The sequence below is a fragment of the Piliocolobus tephrosceles genome, chromosome 18, assembly GCF_002776525.5.
Source record: "Piliocolobus tephrosceles isolate RC106 chromosome 18, ASM277652v3, whole genome shotgun sequence".
NCBI classification, from domain to species: Eukaryota; Metazoa; Chordata; class Mammalia; order Primates; family Cercopithecidae; genus Piliocolobus; species Piliocolobus tephrosceles.
This window is the reverse complement of record NC_045451.1, coordinates 66,928,832-66,948,431: the sequence shown is the minus strand read 5'-3', so window position 1 is coordinate 66,948,431 and position 19,600 is coordinate 66,928,832. Positions and strand designations below refer to the sequence as shown.

At 39.9% G+C, this 19,600-nt stretch overlaps 1 protein-coding gene across 2 annotated transcripts in view; it reads left to right on the top strand.

Annotated features, from left to right (window-relative positions):
* Positions 1-19,600, top strand: part of L3MBTL4 (L3MBTL histone methyl-lysine binding protein 4) — a 417,980-nt gene that overhangs the window by 200,728 nt on the left and 197,652 nt on the right. For both annotated transcript variants that reach the window (XM_023228495.2, XM_026456030.1), the window contains exon 13: positions 10,932-11,046. In XM_023228495.2, the coding sequence (XP_023084263.1) occupies positions 10,932-11,046 (115 nt within the window). The remainder of the gene's footprint in view (positions 1-10,931; positions 11,047-19,600) is intronic.

Sequence of the window (19,600 nt, the reverse complement as noted above, 5' to 3'; positions counted from 1 at the left end):
AATAAATGGTGCTGGGATAACTGGCTAGCCATATGCAGAAGATTGAAACTAGACCCCTTCCTTACACCATGTACAAAAATAAACTCAAGATGGATTAAAAACTTAAATGTGAAATCTAAAACTACAAAAGTCCTGGAAGACAACCTAGGAAATACTGTTCTGCATATAGAACCTGGCAAAGATTTCATGATGAAGACACCAAAAGCAATTGCAACAAAAATGAAAATTGACAAATGGGACCTAATTAGACTAAAGGGCTTCTGCATTGTAAAATAAACTATGAACAGAGTAGACAGACAGCCTACAGAATGGGAGAAAATATTTGCAAATTATGCATCCAACAAGGGTGATATCCAGAAACACATCAACAAGCAAACAATCAAACAACCCCATTAAAAAGTGGGCAAAGGATTTCAAACAAATCAGTAAGTAAGCAACAAGCAACCCCATTAAAAAGTGGGCAAAGGATGTGAACAGTTTTCAAAAAGAGACACACACGCAGTCAACATGCATATGAAAAATGCTCAACATCATTAATCATTAGAGAAATGCAAATCAAAAGCACAATGAGAGACCATCTCACACCAATCAGAATGGCTATTATTAGAAAGTCAAAAGATAACAGATATTGGCGAGATTGTGGAGAAAAGCGAATGCTTATACACTGCTGGTGTGGGAATGTAAATTAGTTCAGTTATTGTATAAAGCAGTGTAGGGATTTCTCAAAGAACTCTAAGCAGAATTGCCATTCAACCCAGCATTCCCATTATTGAGTGTATACCCAGGGGAATATAAATTGTTCTACCATAAAGTCACATGCAAGTGCATGTTCATCGTGGCACTACTTACAGTAGCAGAGTCATAGAGTCAACCCAAATGCCTGTCAGTGGTGGACTGGATAAAGAAAATGTAGTATATATACACCATGGAATACTAGACAGCCATAAAAAAGGAGATCATGTCCTTTACAGCAACAAAAATGAGCTGGAGACCATTATCCTAAGTGGACTAATGTAGAAACAGAAAACCAAATATCACATGTTCTCATTTATAAGTGAAAGCTAAACATTGAGTCCGTGTGGTCATAAAGAGGAGAACAAGAGATCCTGGGGCCTACTTGAAGGTGGAGGGTGGGTGGAGGGAGAGCACTGAAAACTACCTACCATGGCCGGGCGTGGTGGCTCACACCTATAATCCCAGCACTTTGGGAGGCCAAGGTGGGCGGATCAGTTGAGTTTAGGAGCTCGAGCCCAGGCTGGCCAACATGTTGAAATCCCCTCTCTACTAAAAATACAAAGAAAAATTAGCTGGGCACGGCGGCACACACCTGTAATCACAGCTACACAGGAGACTGAGGCAAGAGAATTCCTTGAACCCAAGAAACAGAGGTTGCAGTGAGCTGAGACAGTGCCACTGTACTCCAGCCTGGGTGACAGAGTGAGACTCTCAAAAAAACAAACATAAAAAAAAGAAAAACTACCTGTCAGGTGCCATGCCTATTACCTGGGTGGCAAAACAGTCTGTATACCAAACCCCTGTGACACGTAATTTACCTGTATAAAAAAACCTGCATTTGTACCCTTGAACCTAATATAAAAGTTTTTTAAAAAGAAGGTAAAATTAAAAAAAAAAATTTTTCGTCACCTTAAACAGAAAATCTGCACCCCAAAATCAGTAAATCCCCATTCCTACCTCCCTGCAGACCCTATTCACCTCTAATCTACTTTTTGGTCCCTATAAATTTGCCTATTCTAAATATAAGTAGATATTTGTCCTTTTGTGCCTGGCTTACTTTGCTTATCATGATGTTTTTAAGGTTCATCTGTGTTGTAGCATGTCAGAATGTCATTCTTTTTGGTGGCTGAATAATATTCCACTGCATGTGCATAACACATACCCATTCATCAATTGACGAACACTTGGCTTGTTTCCACTTTTTGGCCATTGTGAATGCTGTTGCCATGAACATTGGCATACAAGCATGAAAAAACAGCAAATAATCTAGGGTTTGTGGTTAAAAAATACAGATTTTGACCTTCATTCTTGGCCCCCACTGAATTAGATCTTGGTTGGAGGAGAAGATAGTTCATATTTTGCTTACTAAATTTTGAAAAACACTGCTTTAAGAAACCTGATGAATTTGGGCAGTGGCCTTACAAATAAAAATAGCTTTAGAATAGCTATGGTGAAAACTACTAATTTTCCAACTTAGTGATTAAAAGTTTTTCTGTGATATTTGTTATGGGAAAGGATTAAATGGAAGATGGAAGCAACTGTATTTGTGGAAGAGCAGATGAGTTTGAGGGCGTTTAGCAGGGACAAAGAGTTGAATTGACCACAAGTGAGTGTGGAAGCAGTGGTAAGGAACAAACCTAGGGGCAGCTGGTTCCAAAACCACAGAACAGCACTTCAGCCATGTGGTCTGGGGGAGAGGGAGGGTTTGGGAGTCACAGTCATTTGGAAATTGTTGGCATATTTCATAATCCCTGTGTATCTCAGTAGCCTTATATGTAAAATGGAGATAATAACGTGAGAGTAAGATGTTTTGAAGGTGTGTATATATTTTTCCTTTCCTTCATGCTCTCTCCTTCATTACCCTTGTCTGCAAGCAGATGGGCTGAATGTGGAGTTAATGTTTACTGTGGAAAAGTATGGATAGCTCCAGACTGTATCCCTCATTTAGTCATTGTTATATTGTTTTCCATATTTATATTCTTGCATGGTTCTCTCAGTAAACTGTTCTCAGGTTAAGTCTGCTTTTGCCATTTACTGGCTTGTGACCTTGGCAAACCTCTTAACGTCTGTGAGGCCCCTATTAATCACCTATTAAAGTAACACCTGTGAACATTTAATGAGGCGCTATGTAGGGCTGCACCCAGTGCTCATGCCTGTAATCCCAGCTCTTTGGGAGGCTGAAGCAGGAGGATCACTTGAGAACAGGAGTTTGAGACAAACCTGAGCAACATAGCAAGACCTTGACTCTACAAAAAAAAAACAAAACAAAATAATTGACCAGGTGTGGTGGCATGCACCTGCAGTTCCAGCTATTCGGGAGGCAGGAGGATCACTTGAGCCCAGGAGTTTGAGGCTGCAGTGAGCTGTGGCTATGGCGTGTATGTGTGTGTGTGTCTACACACACACATTATAACTATGCCTGGAATACATAAGCACACAATAAAAGTGTGTCCTCTGCCATACGCAACACTCTTGCTCTTGGTTTATGAGAGTATTCTGTAAAGGCACGGTGCAAGCATTCTTGCACCACAGTAAGGCAGATGTCTTGCCTCATTACTATCCCTGAACTCCCCTTTGCCATCCCTCAACAGAGCCCAGAGCCTGGCATCACAGGAAGTAAGATGAACTATAATCTTACTAGCACCGATAGTTATGAGCAATAGGTATCAGGATAACATATTAAAACCCAGTTCTCCTTTCTAGAATTAAATTTAAGCCTAGTGAACTCAAAATGTATTACATTGAAGCTAGAAGGGTTCAGGCACAATAGAGGCTGTTTCTGAAGAAGTCAGCATCATATCTGCACTTACAATTTGTTTGCTGTAAGTATGTAAAATAGATTTGAGGACTCTGACAGTAAAACAAACATATCCAATAAGCCTGTTAAGGTGGAAATTAAAAATTTAAAAACAATGTAGCAAAATAAAACAATGTAATAGTCACTTAGGCTAATAAAATTATTGTGACTGAGCATTAAATTTAGCCCCGATGTTCCTAAGTATTGTAATAACTGCCTCGTCTTCCAATTGCCCAAAAGAACAATGAGACGATGTGATTACTGTCTTGCATCCTATTCAGATGATGGGCTTTGAGCCTTGAAAATCGGTGAGACACACGGCTAGGTGCCGTGGGAGCAGCGAAGATGACTGAGGTGTTGGGGTACATTTAAGGGGCTCGGGGCAAGTCCTGCTGTGGGCGTTGGGAAGTAAAGATAAGGAAAAACAGAGACTGTGTTGGTGCAGACAGTTGGAAGTGTGAGATTTACGCCATGGAGTTTTTCCTTGTTTTTTTTTTTTTTTTTTTAATATGCTGATCTAATTTTTAAATTTCCAAGTTATTACTTACCACTCTTTAATAGCTAATGTGTAATGTTAATGCCATTAGGAAACATTACTGTCTGTTTAAGGATAAGAACTTGAGACAGTGGTTGATTCAGTGATCTGATCTTTGTTTTCTAGTTTATCAAAGCTTGAGCAAGAAGGGTCTACATATTTATTTTATGCAAACCCAGATATGTGAAAAATAATAAATGTATGAAATACAATGCTGGAGATGATTTGGTTTTCAAAACGAGGCTTTGCTTTACAAAAGGACTCTTGGTAAATAGACTTAAAATGCCCGTCTCCTCTATTAACTTGACCATCTGGTTAGAATTTTTTTAAATGGATTTTTATTCCACAGATCCAAAGATATGATCCAAAGATATGAAAATATCTTTCATAAAGATGTATTCTACATAGCCACAGATTTTGATTATAAATTTGGAGTTTAGACAGCCCTTGCTGGGGAGGGGAGAACCACATCATTGGATTGGGGGGCTATTTTTAATTCCCTTGGTTTCTTTGTGAGCAGTTATATACAACCCTGGAAATGATAGTTTAATATTTATTAATGAACATAAGAGGAAAATGTTGAATAGAGTACATAAAACTATTGTGTCTGCTGTCAAAAAAAATTGAAAAAGATTTTTTTTTTTTTACTTCTTCAGTTGAGACCTAATTCTGCAGTGTGATTGTCAGGACCACCACAATAGTTGAAACAGAAAGGCCTAACTCCTCGAAGCAGGACCTTGCTGGGGTGTTTGGCCTGCCTGTCCTGTTTGTGCTTTGACACGACTTCCTTGCTTTTGAAACGTAAAAAAATTGCACCCCAGAGTTAAAAGGGGAAGGGCATTGAAATTAGTTGAAGCTTGGGAAATTTATTTCTTCTTCGCTCCGTTATATGGACTTACACAAAGTTCTTCCTGTTGGTAATTCCAGAGCAGGAAGCATCATTCCAAAAAGGAACACCAGTGTTGCCTCTTCACGCCTCAAATATTCAGTGGTCTGGTACTGACAGTCCTAGGGTGCCTGGCTATGTCTTGAGTGCTGCAACATCGCCATCAGTAGAAGATAGTAGGAGACAGAGCAGCCACATGTGACAGCAGCTGAATGTAGAAACGTTTTAAATAAAGTAACTATATTGAGATGTAATTTGCAAATGATAAGATGTAGAGATTTTATGCACGCATTTTGATGAGTGTTGAAAAATGTATAATATATCTTGCATAGCCACCATCCCAGTCGAGATGTAGAGCACTTCCAACAACACAGACGCTTCCTTTTGTGCTCCTTCTCAGCCAGTCATGCTCCCACCGTTCTCCCAGACAACCATGGACCTGCTTTCTATTGCCTGTTGTCAGATTTCCTATCAGTGGGGTCACACAGCATGCACTATTGCGTCTGCCTCCTTGCCCAACATGAAGTCTGTTGTTCCCATGTTCATGCATGTGTAACAGTTTATCCCTTTTTATTGCTGAACTGGTATTCATTTTATGGACACTGCACACTTGTTTGTGAATGAATGTTCACCTGTTGGGCATTTGGGTTGTTTTCAGGTTTGGACTATGATGGATAAAACTGCAAGGGACATTTGTTTACACAACTTTATATCTTCATCACTTTTGTTGGAATTACTAGGAGTCACAGGGTAGGTAGGCACATGGCTTAAGCTTCTTTAAAAAGTAGCATAACATTATTGAAAGTGGTTGTGCAATTTTACACCTCTGCTGACATTAGTATGAATGTTTCAGGAGCTCCACAGCCTCAGCAATAACTGACGTTGGGAAATTTTGTCTGTCATTTAAATCACTTGAGTGGGTATGCAGTAGTATTTCATTTTGGTTTCTCTGGTGAAGTGTGATATTGAGATTTTAAAAGTCTGTTTATTGATCGTTCATGAATTTTTTTTCAAAATGTTCATTGAGTCTTTTGCCCGTTTTTTACGTTACATTTTCTGTCAAGTCTCTTGTCAGATAAATGTATTGCAAATGCCTGTGACTCACTTCTTATTTTTCTTGGTGATTTTGAAAAACAAAAGTTTTTGATTCAGGTTAAAAAAGGACTTTATTAATGTATTATTGTGGGGGTAGTGCCTTCTGTGTGCTAATAAATCCTTGAATATTCCAATATCGTGAAGACTTTATCTTTTCTTCTTGGGTTTTACAGTTTCAGCTTTTATATTTTGTTTATGTATCATTTCAAATTCTTGTGTGTGTGTGATGTGAGGTGGAAGTCAAGTGGCTCATTTTTTTTCACATGTTGATGTTCATGCATTCTAGTGCCATTTGTTGAAAAGACTGTCCTTTCCTCATTGAACACTCTTGTCATGTTTTTGAAAATTGATTGACTGAATATAAGTGGATCAATTTATACACAGTATTTTGTTCTATTAATATATGTGTCTATCCTAAGCCAGTACAACACTGTCCTAATAACTGTGCCTTTGTAGTAATTCTAAAAATCAAATAGTATCAGTTCCCCAACTTTGTTAATTTTTTTTACAAAATTGTTTTGGATAAGCTAGATCATTTTTCATTCCTTTATAATGTTAGAATCTGCTTGTCAAATGATACAAAACAAAAGGCCTACCTTTTTGAGTGGGATTATATTGAATTTATGGAACAATCTGGGAAGAGATGACGTATCAATAATGATATTGAGTCTTCCAGCCTGTGGGCATGATAGTTCTCTTCACTTATGTGGGATCATCTTTTAGTTTATCTTAGGAATGTTTTCTAGCTTTCAATGTATAGATCTTGCACATTTTCTTATTTTCTCAGATGTTTTGCTGAGTTCTTCATTTTTAATGCTATTCTAAAGGAAATTTTTTAAAAATTAATATTTTTTAAATTTTTTGTTGCCAGTGTATATTAATACAATTGATTGTTTTATATTGACTTGTTTTGCAAATTTCATGCCTTTTATTAATATTTCTTTCTCTTGCCTAATTGCACTACATTACAATGTTGACTAGAAACAGTAAGAATGAATACACTTGCCTTATTCTTGATTTTGGGGATGAAGCATTCAATAAAGTATTACTTAGTATGATGTTACCTGTGTTTCATAGATGCCTTTTATCAGACTGAGGGAGTTCCCTTCTATTTCTAGTTTGCTGAAGTATTTATCGTTGTGTATTGAACTTTGTCAAATGCTTTTTCTGTATCCATTGAGATGACCACATTACTTTTCTTCTTATTTTGTGGTGTATTGAATTAATTGATTACACTTAGAATGCGGAACTAGCCTTGCATATTTCCCCGCATATTTGCTATTGCTAGTGCTCTTCACGTAGGTCGTAGTTTCCATCTGGCATCACTTAGCATCAACCTGAAATACTCCCTGTAATATTTCTTACAGTATACATCTATAAATGCGTATTCTCCTTTTTTGGTTTATCTGAAAATTTCTCTGTTTTAGTCTTTTTTGAAGGATATTTTTGTAGGAATTGAAATTCTGTGTTGACAGCTTTTTATGTTTCCTGTTAGTGTTTTAAGGATGTCATTATATTATCTTCCTGCCTGCACCGTTTCTGGTGAGAAGGTGGCACACTTTCCCATCGCGGCTATGCTCTTTGTAATGTGTTGCATTGTCTCCAGTGGCTTTCAGGGTTTCCCTTTAGCTTTCATTTTCAGTGGTCTATGATTTGCCTAGTTTTGATTTCCTTTGTATTTATTATGCTCAGGTTTTGTCATTCTTAAGCTTGCTAATTGGTATTTTTGGCCAAATTGGGAGTTTTTTTGTTTTAACCATTATCCTTTCTGCATTGGTTTTGTTTGACCACTATTCCTGCTCCATTGTCTGTGTCCTCCTCTCCTTCCAGAATCAAATATGCGTGTGTTAGATGAGTTGATATTATCAGGCTCTATTTATTATTTAAATCTCGTATCATCTTTGTTTTGTTTGTTGGTTTGTTCGTTTGTTTTTTGAGACAGAATCTCACTCTGTCGCCCAGGCTGGAGTGCAGTGGCACAATTTCAGCTCACTGCAAACTCTGCTTCCCGGGTTCAAGCCATCCTTGTGCCTTGGCCTCCCAAGTAGCTGGGACTACAGGCATGCATCACCACATCAGTTAATTTTTGCATTTTTAGTAGAGATGGGGCTTCACCATGTTGACCAGGCTAGTCTCAACCTGCTGGCGCTAAGTGATCTGCCTGCCTCGGCCTCCCAAAGTGCTGGGATTATAGGTGTGCGGCATCACACCAGAACATCATCTATTCTTTAGGTTAATAACTTCTATGAATCTGTTTTTATATTTTATATTCACTCGTCTGGTTTTCTGGCATCTCCAATGTGCTAGTATTGCCATCCAGCAATAATATTGTCATCCAGCAATATTTAAGATATTTTGCTATTCGCTTCTAGAATTTCTCTGTGCTTCTCTTTTATAGTTTCCATTTCTCGCTTGAAATTCTCTGTTCACTAATTTAGACCGTTTCAGTTAAGTTTTTGAACATATTTTCATAACTACTTTGCATTCCTTTTCTGCCAATTACAACATCTGGGTCATCTTAAGATCTATTTCTGTTGACTACTTCTTTACAAATTGAGTATGGCTCACAATCATCTGCTTATTTACATGTTTAGTAAACTTTTGTACGTTATACATACAAAATGATACAGTATATAGTGGGAGTATTTATTATTTTTGTTTTTGTTTTTTTGTTTTGTTTTGTTTTAAAGAATAGAGTTCATTCTGTCAGGGAATTTATTACTGGTAATTCTTCATCTGGCGAAGGCTTGATTTTACCCCTTTTTTAGGGTTGTTCATGAGTAATGCTTTATCTGGGGCGTCTTTCTTTCCCAAAAAATGTGAACTTTGTGGTGTCTCAGTGAAATTGTCAAAGTGTTATTGAGATTTCTCCACATTAGTGTCTCCCGTCTCCCCGCAACGTATGACCTCTAGTATCTTTGTTTCATTCTCAGCCTCGTATCAGGTACTCTCTGCTTGGCTTCAAAAAGTCTCACGTGGTGCATGGGAAGTCCAGCCCTTGGTCAAGGTCTTGTGAATAACCTCCCATGGACTTTTAGGTCCTCCTCTTTATTGAGACAGGGTCTTGCTGTGTCACCCAGGCTGTGGTGCAATGGCATGATCATGGTTCACTGCAGCCCCAACCTCCCCAGGCTGAGGTGATTCTTCTACTTCAGCCTCCTGAGTAGCTGGGACCACAGGTGCACACCACCACACTTTGCTAGTTTTTGATTTTTTTGTAGAGATGAGGTGTCACCATGTTGTCCAGGCTGGTCTGGAACACCTGGGCTCAAGCCATCCTCCGTCCTTGGCCTCCCGAAGTGCCGGGATGACAGGTATGAGCTACTGCACCTGGCCTTTGGTTCTCCCTTTTTTGTAGTTCTGTCTTCTCCAATATTTTGTCCTTTTAACTTCCAGCTGCATCATCCGCTCTGATCTGCAATCTGTGTCTTTCTGACTGCATAACTGTTTTCTTTATGTTTCTCCTCTTTGTGCTGCAATCAGGAAATTGTCTCCAGGCTGATATTAAGGGCTCATCTGGGATGTTTTCCTTTACTTAGGGATTGCATTTCTGTGCTGTCTATTGTCCAACGTCAGAAAATAGTCACTGCATATGTCCAGTTTTATGGTTATTACTATGAAAGGGCACTCTGTCATCGTCAGGAACCCAAGTTTGGTAGAAATATACTTTTGAAAGTTATTACTGTAATCTCTGGTTCTCAAACTTTAGCATATAACAGATTCATGTAGAAAACTTGTTAACACATGGTGTTAGGCTCTACCTTTAGAGTTTCTGATTCAGTAGGATTGGGGTGGAGGTCAAGAATTTGTATTTTTAACAAGTGTCCAGGTGATGCTGATAGTCTGAGAATCACACTTTGAAAACCACTTGCTTAGAAAGATGACTCTTGAGAAAAAATATTGGGAGTTTGTTTGGGACTGAAAATATAGAATTTTGCTTTTTTGGTCTTATGTTCTGCATAATGGATTTATATTTCAGGTTGGCTTATTATAGTACTAGGCATCTTGCTCTTTTTATTCAAATATGATTTTCAAAAACTTAAGTGGGCTTCTTTGCATTGGAAAGGATATAGCTTTTTTAAAAAGAAATAATTATGTTTATTTTAAGAAATAAGTATTTGATTTTTTGTTTCAGAGACTGGGATTTAATTATTCTTATATGTATGCATGGTATGTCTGTGTGTGTTTTATAGATAAGATGCATGATAAATTATCCTTGTAATAATTAGCTTGTTTGAGCCTATGCCAGTGGGATGGCTGGACCTGGGCCCTACCTCTTGCTCGAAAGTTTCCTGATAGCTTACCCTTGGTCTTTAAATAGCTCTTATGGTAGCTATTAAAATCTATCTACCCTCTACCATATTTTGTCTCCTGTTTTTGCCTCCATTGTTCCAATGGGCCCATCTCTCATTTGTGAGGTTTTAGGGATTGATTGTTTCTTTATACTCTAATCTGTGCATTTCCCATTGGTATAGCGCTTGTACTAATGTCAAGTTGGTGACGCTTAATGTTGATGATGCTGACATGGTTCTTGAAGTGGTTAATGGGACAGTTACTCAGGACAAAGAGTTTTCCCTCAACAGCATTCCAGTATTTGTCTTAGTTGAGAAAATGGATTGGGCTTACCTCTTCAAATTCTGATCAATCCCTGACAATTTTTTTCTTTACCAACCTCTTTAATTTCTTTGAAAATTTGGTACAATCGCCTTTGTTGGCTGGATTAGAAGGCTGTAGAATGGCACATTTTAAATATTATTTCAACTGCAAGGTGTGATTAATAAAATTTCAATCTCAGCTTCAGATACTTGTATTCAAGTATTTCGATACAGGAATAGTGAAATACTAATTACTAAATATTAATCATTCGAAACTCATTTTAACAGGTTCATTTTGATGGTTGGGACCATAAGTATGACTACTGGGTGGAGGCAGACAGCCCTGACATCCACCCGATCGGATGGTGCGATGTCACAGGGCATCCCCTGGAAGTGCCGCAGCGTGAGTACTTTGCTCTTTGTCATTGCCCTTTAAATACTTAGCCTGATTTCCAGCCATACTGTTGCTTATTCATGCCATTATAGGCATCTGAAAGCTAAATATCACATAGGAGAATTAATCATCACTACAGCTACACTGAAAGCCAATTATTTCCAATTAAGCCTCAGAGGGCATGCGTTATATTAATGAAAAGTGATAATCATTAAAAAATTATTTTGATAGTGTTTTCCAAAGGAATCTTTATTTTCTACATTTGAGTTTGGAGAACTGAGCTAGCATATCTAAATTCATCTAATTTTGGTCATTGGTTTTAACAAGTTCGTCTTCTTTTTTTTTTAAACATCTGATCTTTATTTTATAGAACAGACTACACGAAGTCTTTTGGAAAACTAAAATATTTTAACTTCCAACAATTTTCAGATTTTTTTTCCTTATAAAAAATTTAAAATCCTCTACTTTACTCACATCTTTATTATTTCTGTCTTTCTAGCTACTTAAAGTTAAGGAGGAAATTAACCACTTTAAATTTTAATGAGCCTCAACCCAGAATACCTTGTTTTTTTGTCTGAAGGAGTCCTCTGATCTGATTAGGCTGACATGACTAATAACCGGTTCCAGACACAAGTGCAAGTGTTCTCCATTCTCATGTTTGTTTTGTTTCCTCACTGCTTCTCTTTCCCTCCCGTTGGTTTCTTAGGATTAAGCTAGAATGCTTTTCTATTAATGAGGATATCTTACACACAGCCAGCCTAATGATGCTTGAACCTTAGGCCTCAAAGGACTTCTTGTAAAGATGAGAAGAATCCCTGACTAAATAATTGGACAAAGAGTTCTACATTGTGCTAGATTCTTCAAAAACTACAAAATCAAAGAGACGAAGGCCCTTCTGGAGCCGACAGTGTATTGGCACAGATAGGACCAGTACCCCAAGACTGTAGAATGAAGGGGACCATGGTCAGCACCATGTGAGGGACTCCAAGTAGGGAAGGGCGCCAGCATTTGTGCTTTGTGCTTTCCTTCGGTCTTGCTTTTTATCCTCCCGGGTTTCACACCCCAGCATGTCACAGAGATAGTTCTCTATGTAAACCCCCCAATACACCCCTGTGCATCCATCCCTCAGCCAGTAACTTTCTCATGTGTGAACGATGTCCTCTGGGGTAGGCATGGACCAGCATTGCAGGTACAGGGACAGCTCTCTTCACTCCACTCCAAGCATTGTCTGCTCCTTTGTCACTCTACCCAGCTGGATTTTCTACCTGAATGTCTCAGAAGCATCCCAGAGTCTATGCATCAAACCCAACCTCCATCCCAAGCCAAAAACTTGCTCTTTCTACTATAGTTTCTGTTTGCTTCCAAAGTTGCCATTCCAGACTCTGCTCCCTCTTGGCCCCTTCCTCAGTCCACACATATAAACAGTCACCAGGTGTCCTGCTGGTTCTCTTTCTTAATTCTCCAGAATCTATCTTTGACCCCCAATGCTTTGACCGCAATGCATCTTCTCAATGCTATTGTATTATTTTGAGGTGTCATCATAGTTACAGATGCTTCTCAGAATGTGGCCTGTAGTCTGCTAGTGAGTTGCACAGGTTCTCCTGATGAGCCTAGGATAAATCTAAAAATGCAGGTTCTAGAGCAGTATAGACTAGTGGTTAAAAATGAGAAAAGTGGAGTCAGAATGCTGGGCTTTGAATCTCAGTTTAAAGCTTGCTTAGTGTGTGCCTCTCTATGCCTCAGTTTCCTCATCTATAAAATAAAGATAATATTAATATCTACCTCATGAGTTTATAATTATTAAATGAAATAAATGAATGGATAGAATTCAAAAACTGCCTACTCCATAGTTATGTGCTCAATTAATACTAACTTCTCTCAGGAAATAATGTGGTATTCTCTAGATTTTCATTCTTATGTAAGTTATTAAATGGGAGTTACTAAGAGTTCCAGATTTGAAATTGAGCAAAAATTAATGTGATTAGGGTTTTCCAAATACTCTAATTCAATTTTTCTTAAGAAGTTTGACATCCATGTGTTGTTGGCAGTATTACAAGATGAGTATTTTGTGTATTCACAGGCAGGTAATTAGATTTGCTAGAATTTGGGGGGAAGATAACTTGTAATTGGTTGTCTTTGGTTGGTTGTGATTTTCTGTTTTCGCTGTGTTTGACTTTCTTGTTATAAACTTGTTTGTTTAGATTAATCAAGATTAATGTAGCTTGTTATAGGTTGTTTGCTTAATCTTATGGTTCTAATTATTTATATCTGCACCATAATTATGTTTTATTGATTTTGAAATACCTATACTTTAAGACATGCTTGTGATCTGGTTCAATATGTGTCATCCCTGCCCCTATTGTGAAAGCAAAAGTACATACACACACACACATGCACACCCATATACAAACACACCCCTACTCCAAAACCGATTCTGTTACTTATTTATTTATTTATCATTGAATTCTTTTTCCACTGGGAAGGAGAAACAAATGATTGCTCTAGGCACTCTAACAAAACACCATTTGAGGGGCTGTCATTGACTGTTGCAGTGACGTTATGATTGTCTTTTCTCTCTTCTTTCCTGGAATAGTCTGTATAAAACCCCAAACTCACCTTGTTTTCTGTGTTATTAAAACTCTTCTTTGGTGGAGTATCCTATCAGCCTGAGACTCCTTTGCATGCACACAAAGCCCTTCATAGTCAATGCATTACTCACCTATCCTCCACCATTTTCCCCTCAAAACCCTTCATTTACATCACACATTTACTCACAGTACCTTGAACACCAGCCTTCTAAGAATCTGAAGACAATATGTCACCTTTCTATAGCTTTCCTCCATATCTTTGCTTTTCTTACAGGAAAATCACACCGCTCAGTTGTTGTGAAATGCCTGTGTGGCATGGAGGCTGCAGGGCACCTGCTCTGCAGAGGAGTCACGTGTACCACCCTTTTACCCTGTATTTTTTCTATGATATGTGTACAAACAATCACATCCAGTCATCTTTTATTCTGAATGCCAGTTGAGTCGATGGGTTAATCTTATTTACTCATATAATTCAGACTAAACTTTTCTCACTATAATGTCCAGTATCTTTTAGAATCAGATCAAAACAGAGTTTTGTAAGTGTATCTATACAACCACACGCAGTATTTTATCACATATGATTAAAGTCAGCTGGCCAACATTAATTTCCAGATATTTTAGAGATATTTTAAGATATTTTAACTTTTGGATTTTTTTTTTTTTTGAGGCGGAGTCTCGCTCTGTCGCCCGGACTGAAGTGCAGTGGCCGGATCTCAGCTCACTGCAAGCTCCGCCTCCCGGGTTTACGCCATTCTCCTGCCTCAGCCTCCCGAGTAGCTGGGACTACAGGCGCCCGCCACCTCGCCCGGCTAGTTTTTTTTGTATTTTTAGTAGAGGCGGGGTTTCACCGGGTTAGCCAGGATGGTCTCGATCTCCTGACCTCGTGATCCCCCCGTCTCGGCCTCCCAAAGTGCTGGGATTACAGGCTTGAGCCACCGCACCCGGCCAACTTTTGGATTTTTTTGAACTCTTTTATTTTATTTTTGTTGTATTTGTGTGACTCAACAATTGTGTTAGGTACTTATATATGACAACTTTATTGGTCAAATGCTGCAGAGACTACTAAAAGTTGAGGGCTTGGGAAAACGATCTTAGAGATCATGGAATCTACTCTATATTTTATAGAGGTGGAGTCTGTCTTGAACTTTATTGTATTGATTTACTTTAGTGGATTTTTACAAAAGATTGATCATAGTAGGTTGTCTACCAGTGATATTATATGAAAAAAGAATGACCAAAAGAAAATATGAGGTAGAGGGTTTTTTAATCTATTATTCTCATCTGTTTTTCTTTATGAATATTTTCCCTTTTTTCAACAAATTAGTAGTTTTTGTTGTAATGAAAACCTTGGAAACAGAGGAAGAAAAATGCATACACACACAGGTATATTCTCTCTTAGCTTTCGTGTATATATATATGTATATGTAAGAATTATATGTATTTTTTTCAGTGAGCTTCCAATTTGTGTGTGAAGGGGCTGTGGTTTACAAATGTATGAAACAGTAAAATCACACAACTGCGCATGGATGAGTAAAAACGAAATCTAGATTGCTACTGTTGTTTTACAGAGTGAGCAGAATGCAGTGGGGTGAGTCCAGGAAGAAACCTCGGGACAGTGTTGAGCTGGGCTCACATGAGCACACCGGGCCTGGACTAGTTAGTGGCAGCCCCTCTAGAGGTGAAAATGGCACAAGTGTAGGCAACACTAGAACTTGTTGGTTCTCCATACACATTTTATTAGAACTTATTAAAATTTTAGATCTTTCTAAACAAGTGATAGTCCCTTTAGTTTGTTTCTATTTATCTAGTGCCATTTAATCTCATTGCAGACACTGAGCCAAGATAGAGTACACACCGTAGATCCCAGCTTCTACAGAAATGCTTGTGCAGTAAATTTGAGGCAGGACCATAATATTCAAGCCCTAAGGCCCAGTGTAAGTTGTTGAAAAGTTAACTGGGAAAAGCCTCTTGAGAATAAAAAATGTTCCCATTCAACTGAGAAGAGTCCAACTTGTATGACCAGGTGATGACAGCTTCCTCTTAGCTGCTGTTCCTAACTACAGATGATCACCTGCAGTTTGCCCTTGTACCCTGCTGCCAGATTAAACTCTCCTTTTCTCATCCATGAGGATGCAATTTGTCTGCTTTATTTGACATAGAGTCCCTCATGGTGGGCTTTTCCTACAGTTAGAATTGAAACTAAATATTGATGTCTTAGCACTGTTGAATTGTCAAGACCTTTCTATCATGCTTTGTGTTTCTGGAATGTCCTTAAACAATATGAAAATATCAGAACCTAAAAACCATGCCTGCTCTGGTCGTCTAACTGGGTCACATTTTGTATCTTTCTAGTCACATCATTTGGAAACTGTAATCCCAGGCACATTTGATGTAAACTTTCTTTAATGGAGTTTGTTTCTTTTACTGTATTGTTTATTATTCACACATAGATTACCTACTCCATTGGACAATGGGATGTCCAGTTTTTCCTGCTTTGGAAATTAACCAAGTTTGAGAAGCTAGATGATAGACTCTGGAGTTCGGAAGACTGGATGTATATTTCCATTCTGCTCTAACTCCGTGTCTTTTTTTTTTTTTTGAGACTGATTTTTACTCTTGTCACCCAGGCTGGAATGTAGTGGTGCGAGCTCAGCTCACTGCAATCTCCGTCTCCCAAGTTCAAGTGATTCTCCTGCCTCATCCTCTTGGATGACTAGGATTATGGATCCCACCACCATGCCCGGCTAATTTTTGTATTTTTAGTAGAGACTAAGGTTCACCATGTTGGCCAGGCTGGTCTTGAACTCCTGACCTCAAATGATCCACCCAACTTGGCCTCCCAAAGTGTTGGGATTACAGGCGTGAGTCACTGCCCCCGGCCAACTCTGTGCGTTTGGATGAGTTCCATGACCTCTGAACTTGCAGGCCTGTGAGATTAAACACAGCTCTGGCTGCTTCCGAGCTGTCTGGCTCACAGGGAACCTAAGGACGTGACGCGGCTGGGGTGAGTAGCACAGGCACATCTGTGTCCCATGCTGCCCATGCTCTTCATTGATCCAGAAAATTAGGAGTTGACTTTGTTTCCTAAAACATATACAACCAGCATGGTTTTTCCCTAGATACTTGTTATAATCGTACCATCCATAAAGGGGTTGCTGATTGCAGAGTGGATTGAATAACATTTAGGACAGTTCACAACATTCAGAATTATTGAGTCACATAGAAGATAAGCAGGCCCTCAAAGTGGAATTCAACTGAGGACTGTTTGCTGTTCTTAAAAAAAAAACAAAACAAAAAAGAAAAAGCTGAATACATTTTAAATATATCACGAGTGAAATAAAATTATCCTCACTGAATTGTTGTGGAACTTACTTTCTTTTTTTTTTTTTGAGACAGAGTCTTGTTCTGTCACCCAGGCTGGAGTGCAGTGGCACAAGCTCAGCTCACCGCAAGCTCTGCCTCCCAGGATCATGCCATTCTCCTGCCTCAGCCTCCTGAGTATCTGGGACTACAGGCGCCTGCCACCACGCCAGGCTGAGTTTTTTTGTATTTTTAGTAGAGATGGGGTTTCACCATGTTAGCCAGGATGGTCTCGAGTTCCTGACCTTGTGATCCGCCCGCCTCGGCCTCCCAAAGTGCTGGGATTACAGGCTTGAGCCACTCCGCCCAGCCATAACTTTCTAGTCATCGAACGAAATGGACATAACCAGTCTTCACCTGAGCCTTCTACTAGAGTCCCTATTCTTTTACTTCTGATTTAGGCCACAAAACGGTCTTCAGGCCTCCTCCTACCTCTAGTCATAGTCTACACTAACACCTTCTCTTCTGCTGGGTGGGGTCTGTGCCCCTTGTGCCCAGTGTCAGTCCTTTCTAGTGTTAGAGCAGCACAGATAAAGTCCTTTGCATGCAAGTGTCACTTCCTCTCCAAAACTCTGGTGTTCTTGGGGAAATGAATTGTCCCTTCATCCTCATCATCCCACAGTGATTTATCCTCCCTTCTGTCATATCACAGTTACATTTTTCTTAACTCAGAACCTCCCAGTGGCTTTTCCCTGTCTCACAGAATTTGTTGCAAAGTGCTTATCTGCACGTGAGGCCTTCCCCAGCCTGGTCTCTGTCTTCCTCACTCAGCGCCTGCCACGCTGGCCTTGTGCGGGGCCTGTAGCACACCTGCCGCACTTCCACTTCGCAGCTGCCGTTCCCTCGGCTTGGAGCTTGGTGCCACCACATGTCTTCAGGGCTTTGTTCAAGTGTCACCTCCCAGAGATGCCGTCTCTGACCAGGCCACCCACAAACAGTAACCCTGCTAATCTCCAGCTCCCATCCACTTTTATTTTTCTTAATGGTAGTTCTCCCAGGCTGACCTGGTAGTGCGTGCTCTTTGTTTATGTTCTCATCCCCTGCACTCTGTTCCATGGCGGAGGGACCTTCTGCTGCGGTTGGCTCTCCATCTCACAGTCTGGAACGCCTCTGAACACTGCTGACTTGCAACACAAAAGGTCGTCTCTGAGTAGCGGAATGAACGCCGGCTTGTCTTTCAGACCAGGAGATCCTAGGGTGGGGTCTTGTATTTTCACCGTTGCTCCTCACTCTGTGGAACCTCTGCAGCTCTTGCAGGTGCTAAGCTCATGTCAGGAAACACTTGGTGAAGGCTCTAGGATGGAATGTGCCAGTCCCCCAGCAGGACAGCCCCCCAGGACTGCACGCCTCTCCACGCTGTGGATGGGAATGGCTGCACTTACTTCACCCTCCCTGCCCCTTCAACCCTTGTTTTAAACACTCTTTCAGAAATCAGAAAGAGTTTTAAACAAGGCAGAATAAAATATTTGATTCCATAGAAATATTTTGTAGTTGTTTTAAAGTAGGAATAAAAGCAACAAAATAAAAATGTGACAGATCCCAGTGCTTCTACTAAGATAGATATAGCTTGAGACAAAATATTCATTTTTTAATTAAATGGAGATTTGGATGCACCACTTGGTAACTAATAGACTTTTCTCACCAGGGTACATAGAAAGTGTTTGTTATGAAATGACAAAAACTGACGCGCCATGACAAGGGCTGGTGGGGTATGGAGCAGCCTGGTGGCGCTGGCCCTTGAGGGAGACCCATGTGGCATGTCCTGGAGCCTCTCGTGCAGGGACCGTTGCGTCAGACTAGGCTGGGCTTTTGTTTATGACGGGAAAACCTGACATCTCCAACTTAAGAACAAAGCTGCTCGCTCAGCTTGGGTATAAAAATAAATAGATGCAGGAGAGATGTTTCAGTTCATATTCTCTTATCCTAGTCACCAAAGATAAGGGTGTGGAATATAAAACTGATGGAATTCTAGGAGCTTGTCTGATCGAAACCTCTCATCCAGAGGTGAGGCAACAAAATGATTCATACAGCTTGTGAGAGCCAGAGTCGGGTCTCTGGTCCTGGTCAGAATGTATTCTTACTTGCCTAAACCCTGCAATATGTACTTTTATAATCAGATGCATCTCCCTCTGGTTATCCCCTCTCTGAACAGGAAAGTGGGTAACCCAGTGAGAGGTTCCTAACCTGGGGCCAGGCCTATGAAAGTGCTAAGATTGGGCTTTCAGCAAGGACGGTGCCCTCTGTCTTGCAACGTCAGCAATGTTGCATGAAGCATGAGCGGAAGAGGGCGGAAAAGCCCCAAAAGAGATAACCTTACAGCATAGCCTCATACCTGGGCCGCCTGCAGTGACTTCACATCATTTCTGATCATCAGCAGCTCACAGGGCACACTCATCCCAGGGAGAAGACGGAGCCTTACCTTTTCATAAGGACATCGGTGCTGGGCCTTGCTCAAGATCCTTCCTCCAAGGAGTGTGATGCTAGCTGTTTGCTCTAGTCCCCAAGTCACTCTTGATGTGGCTTTGATATCTTGACACCATATTTCTGCTTACCTGCCAGCCCTTTTAGAGACCCTGTGCTTCCTTACTGAGGCACATAAGAACTTCTGGGTCCCC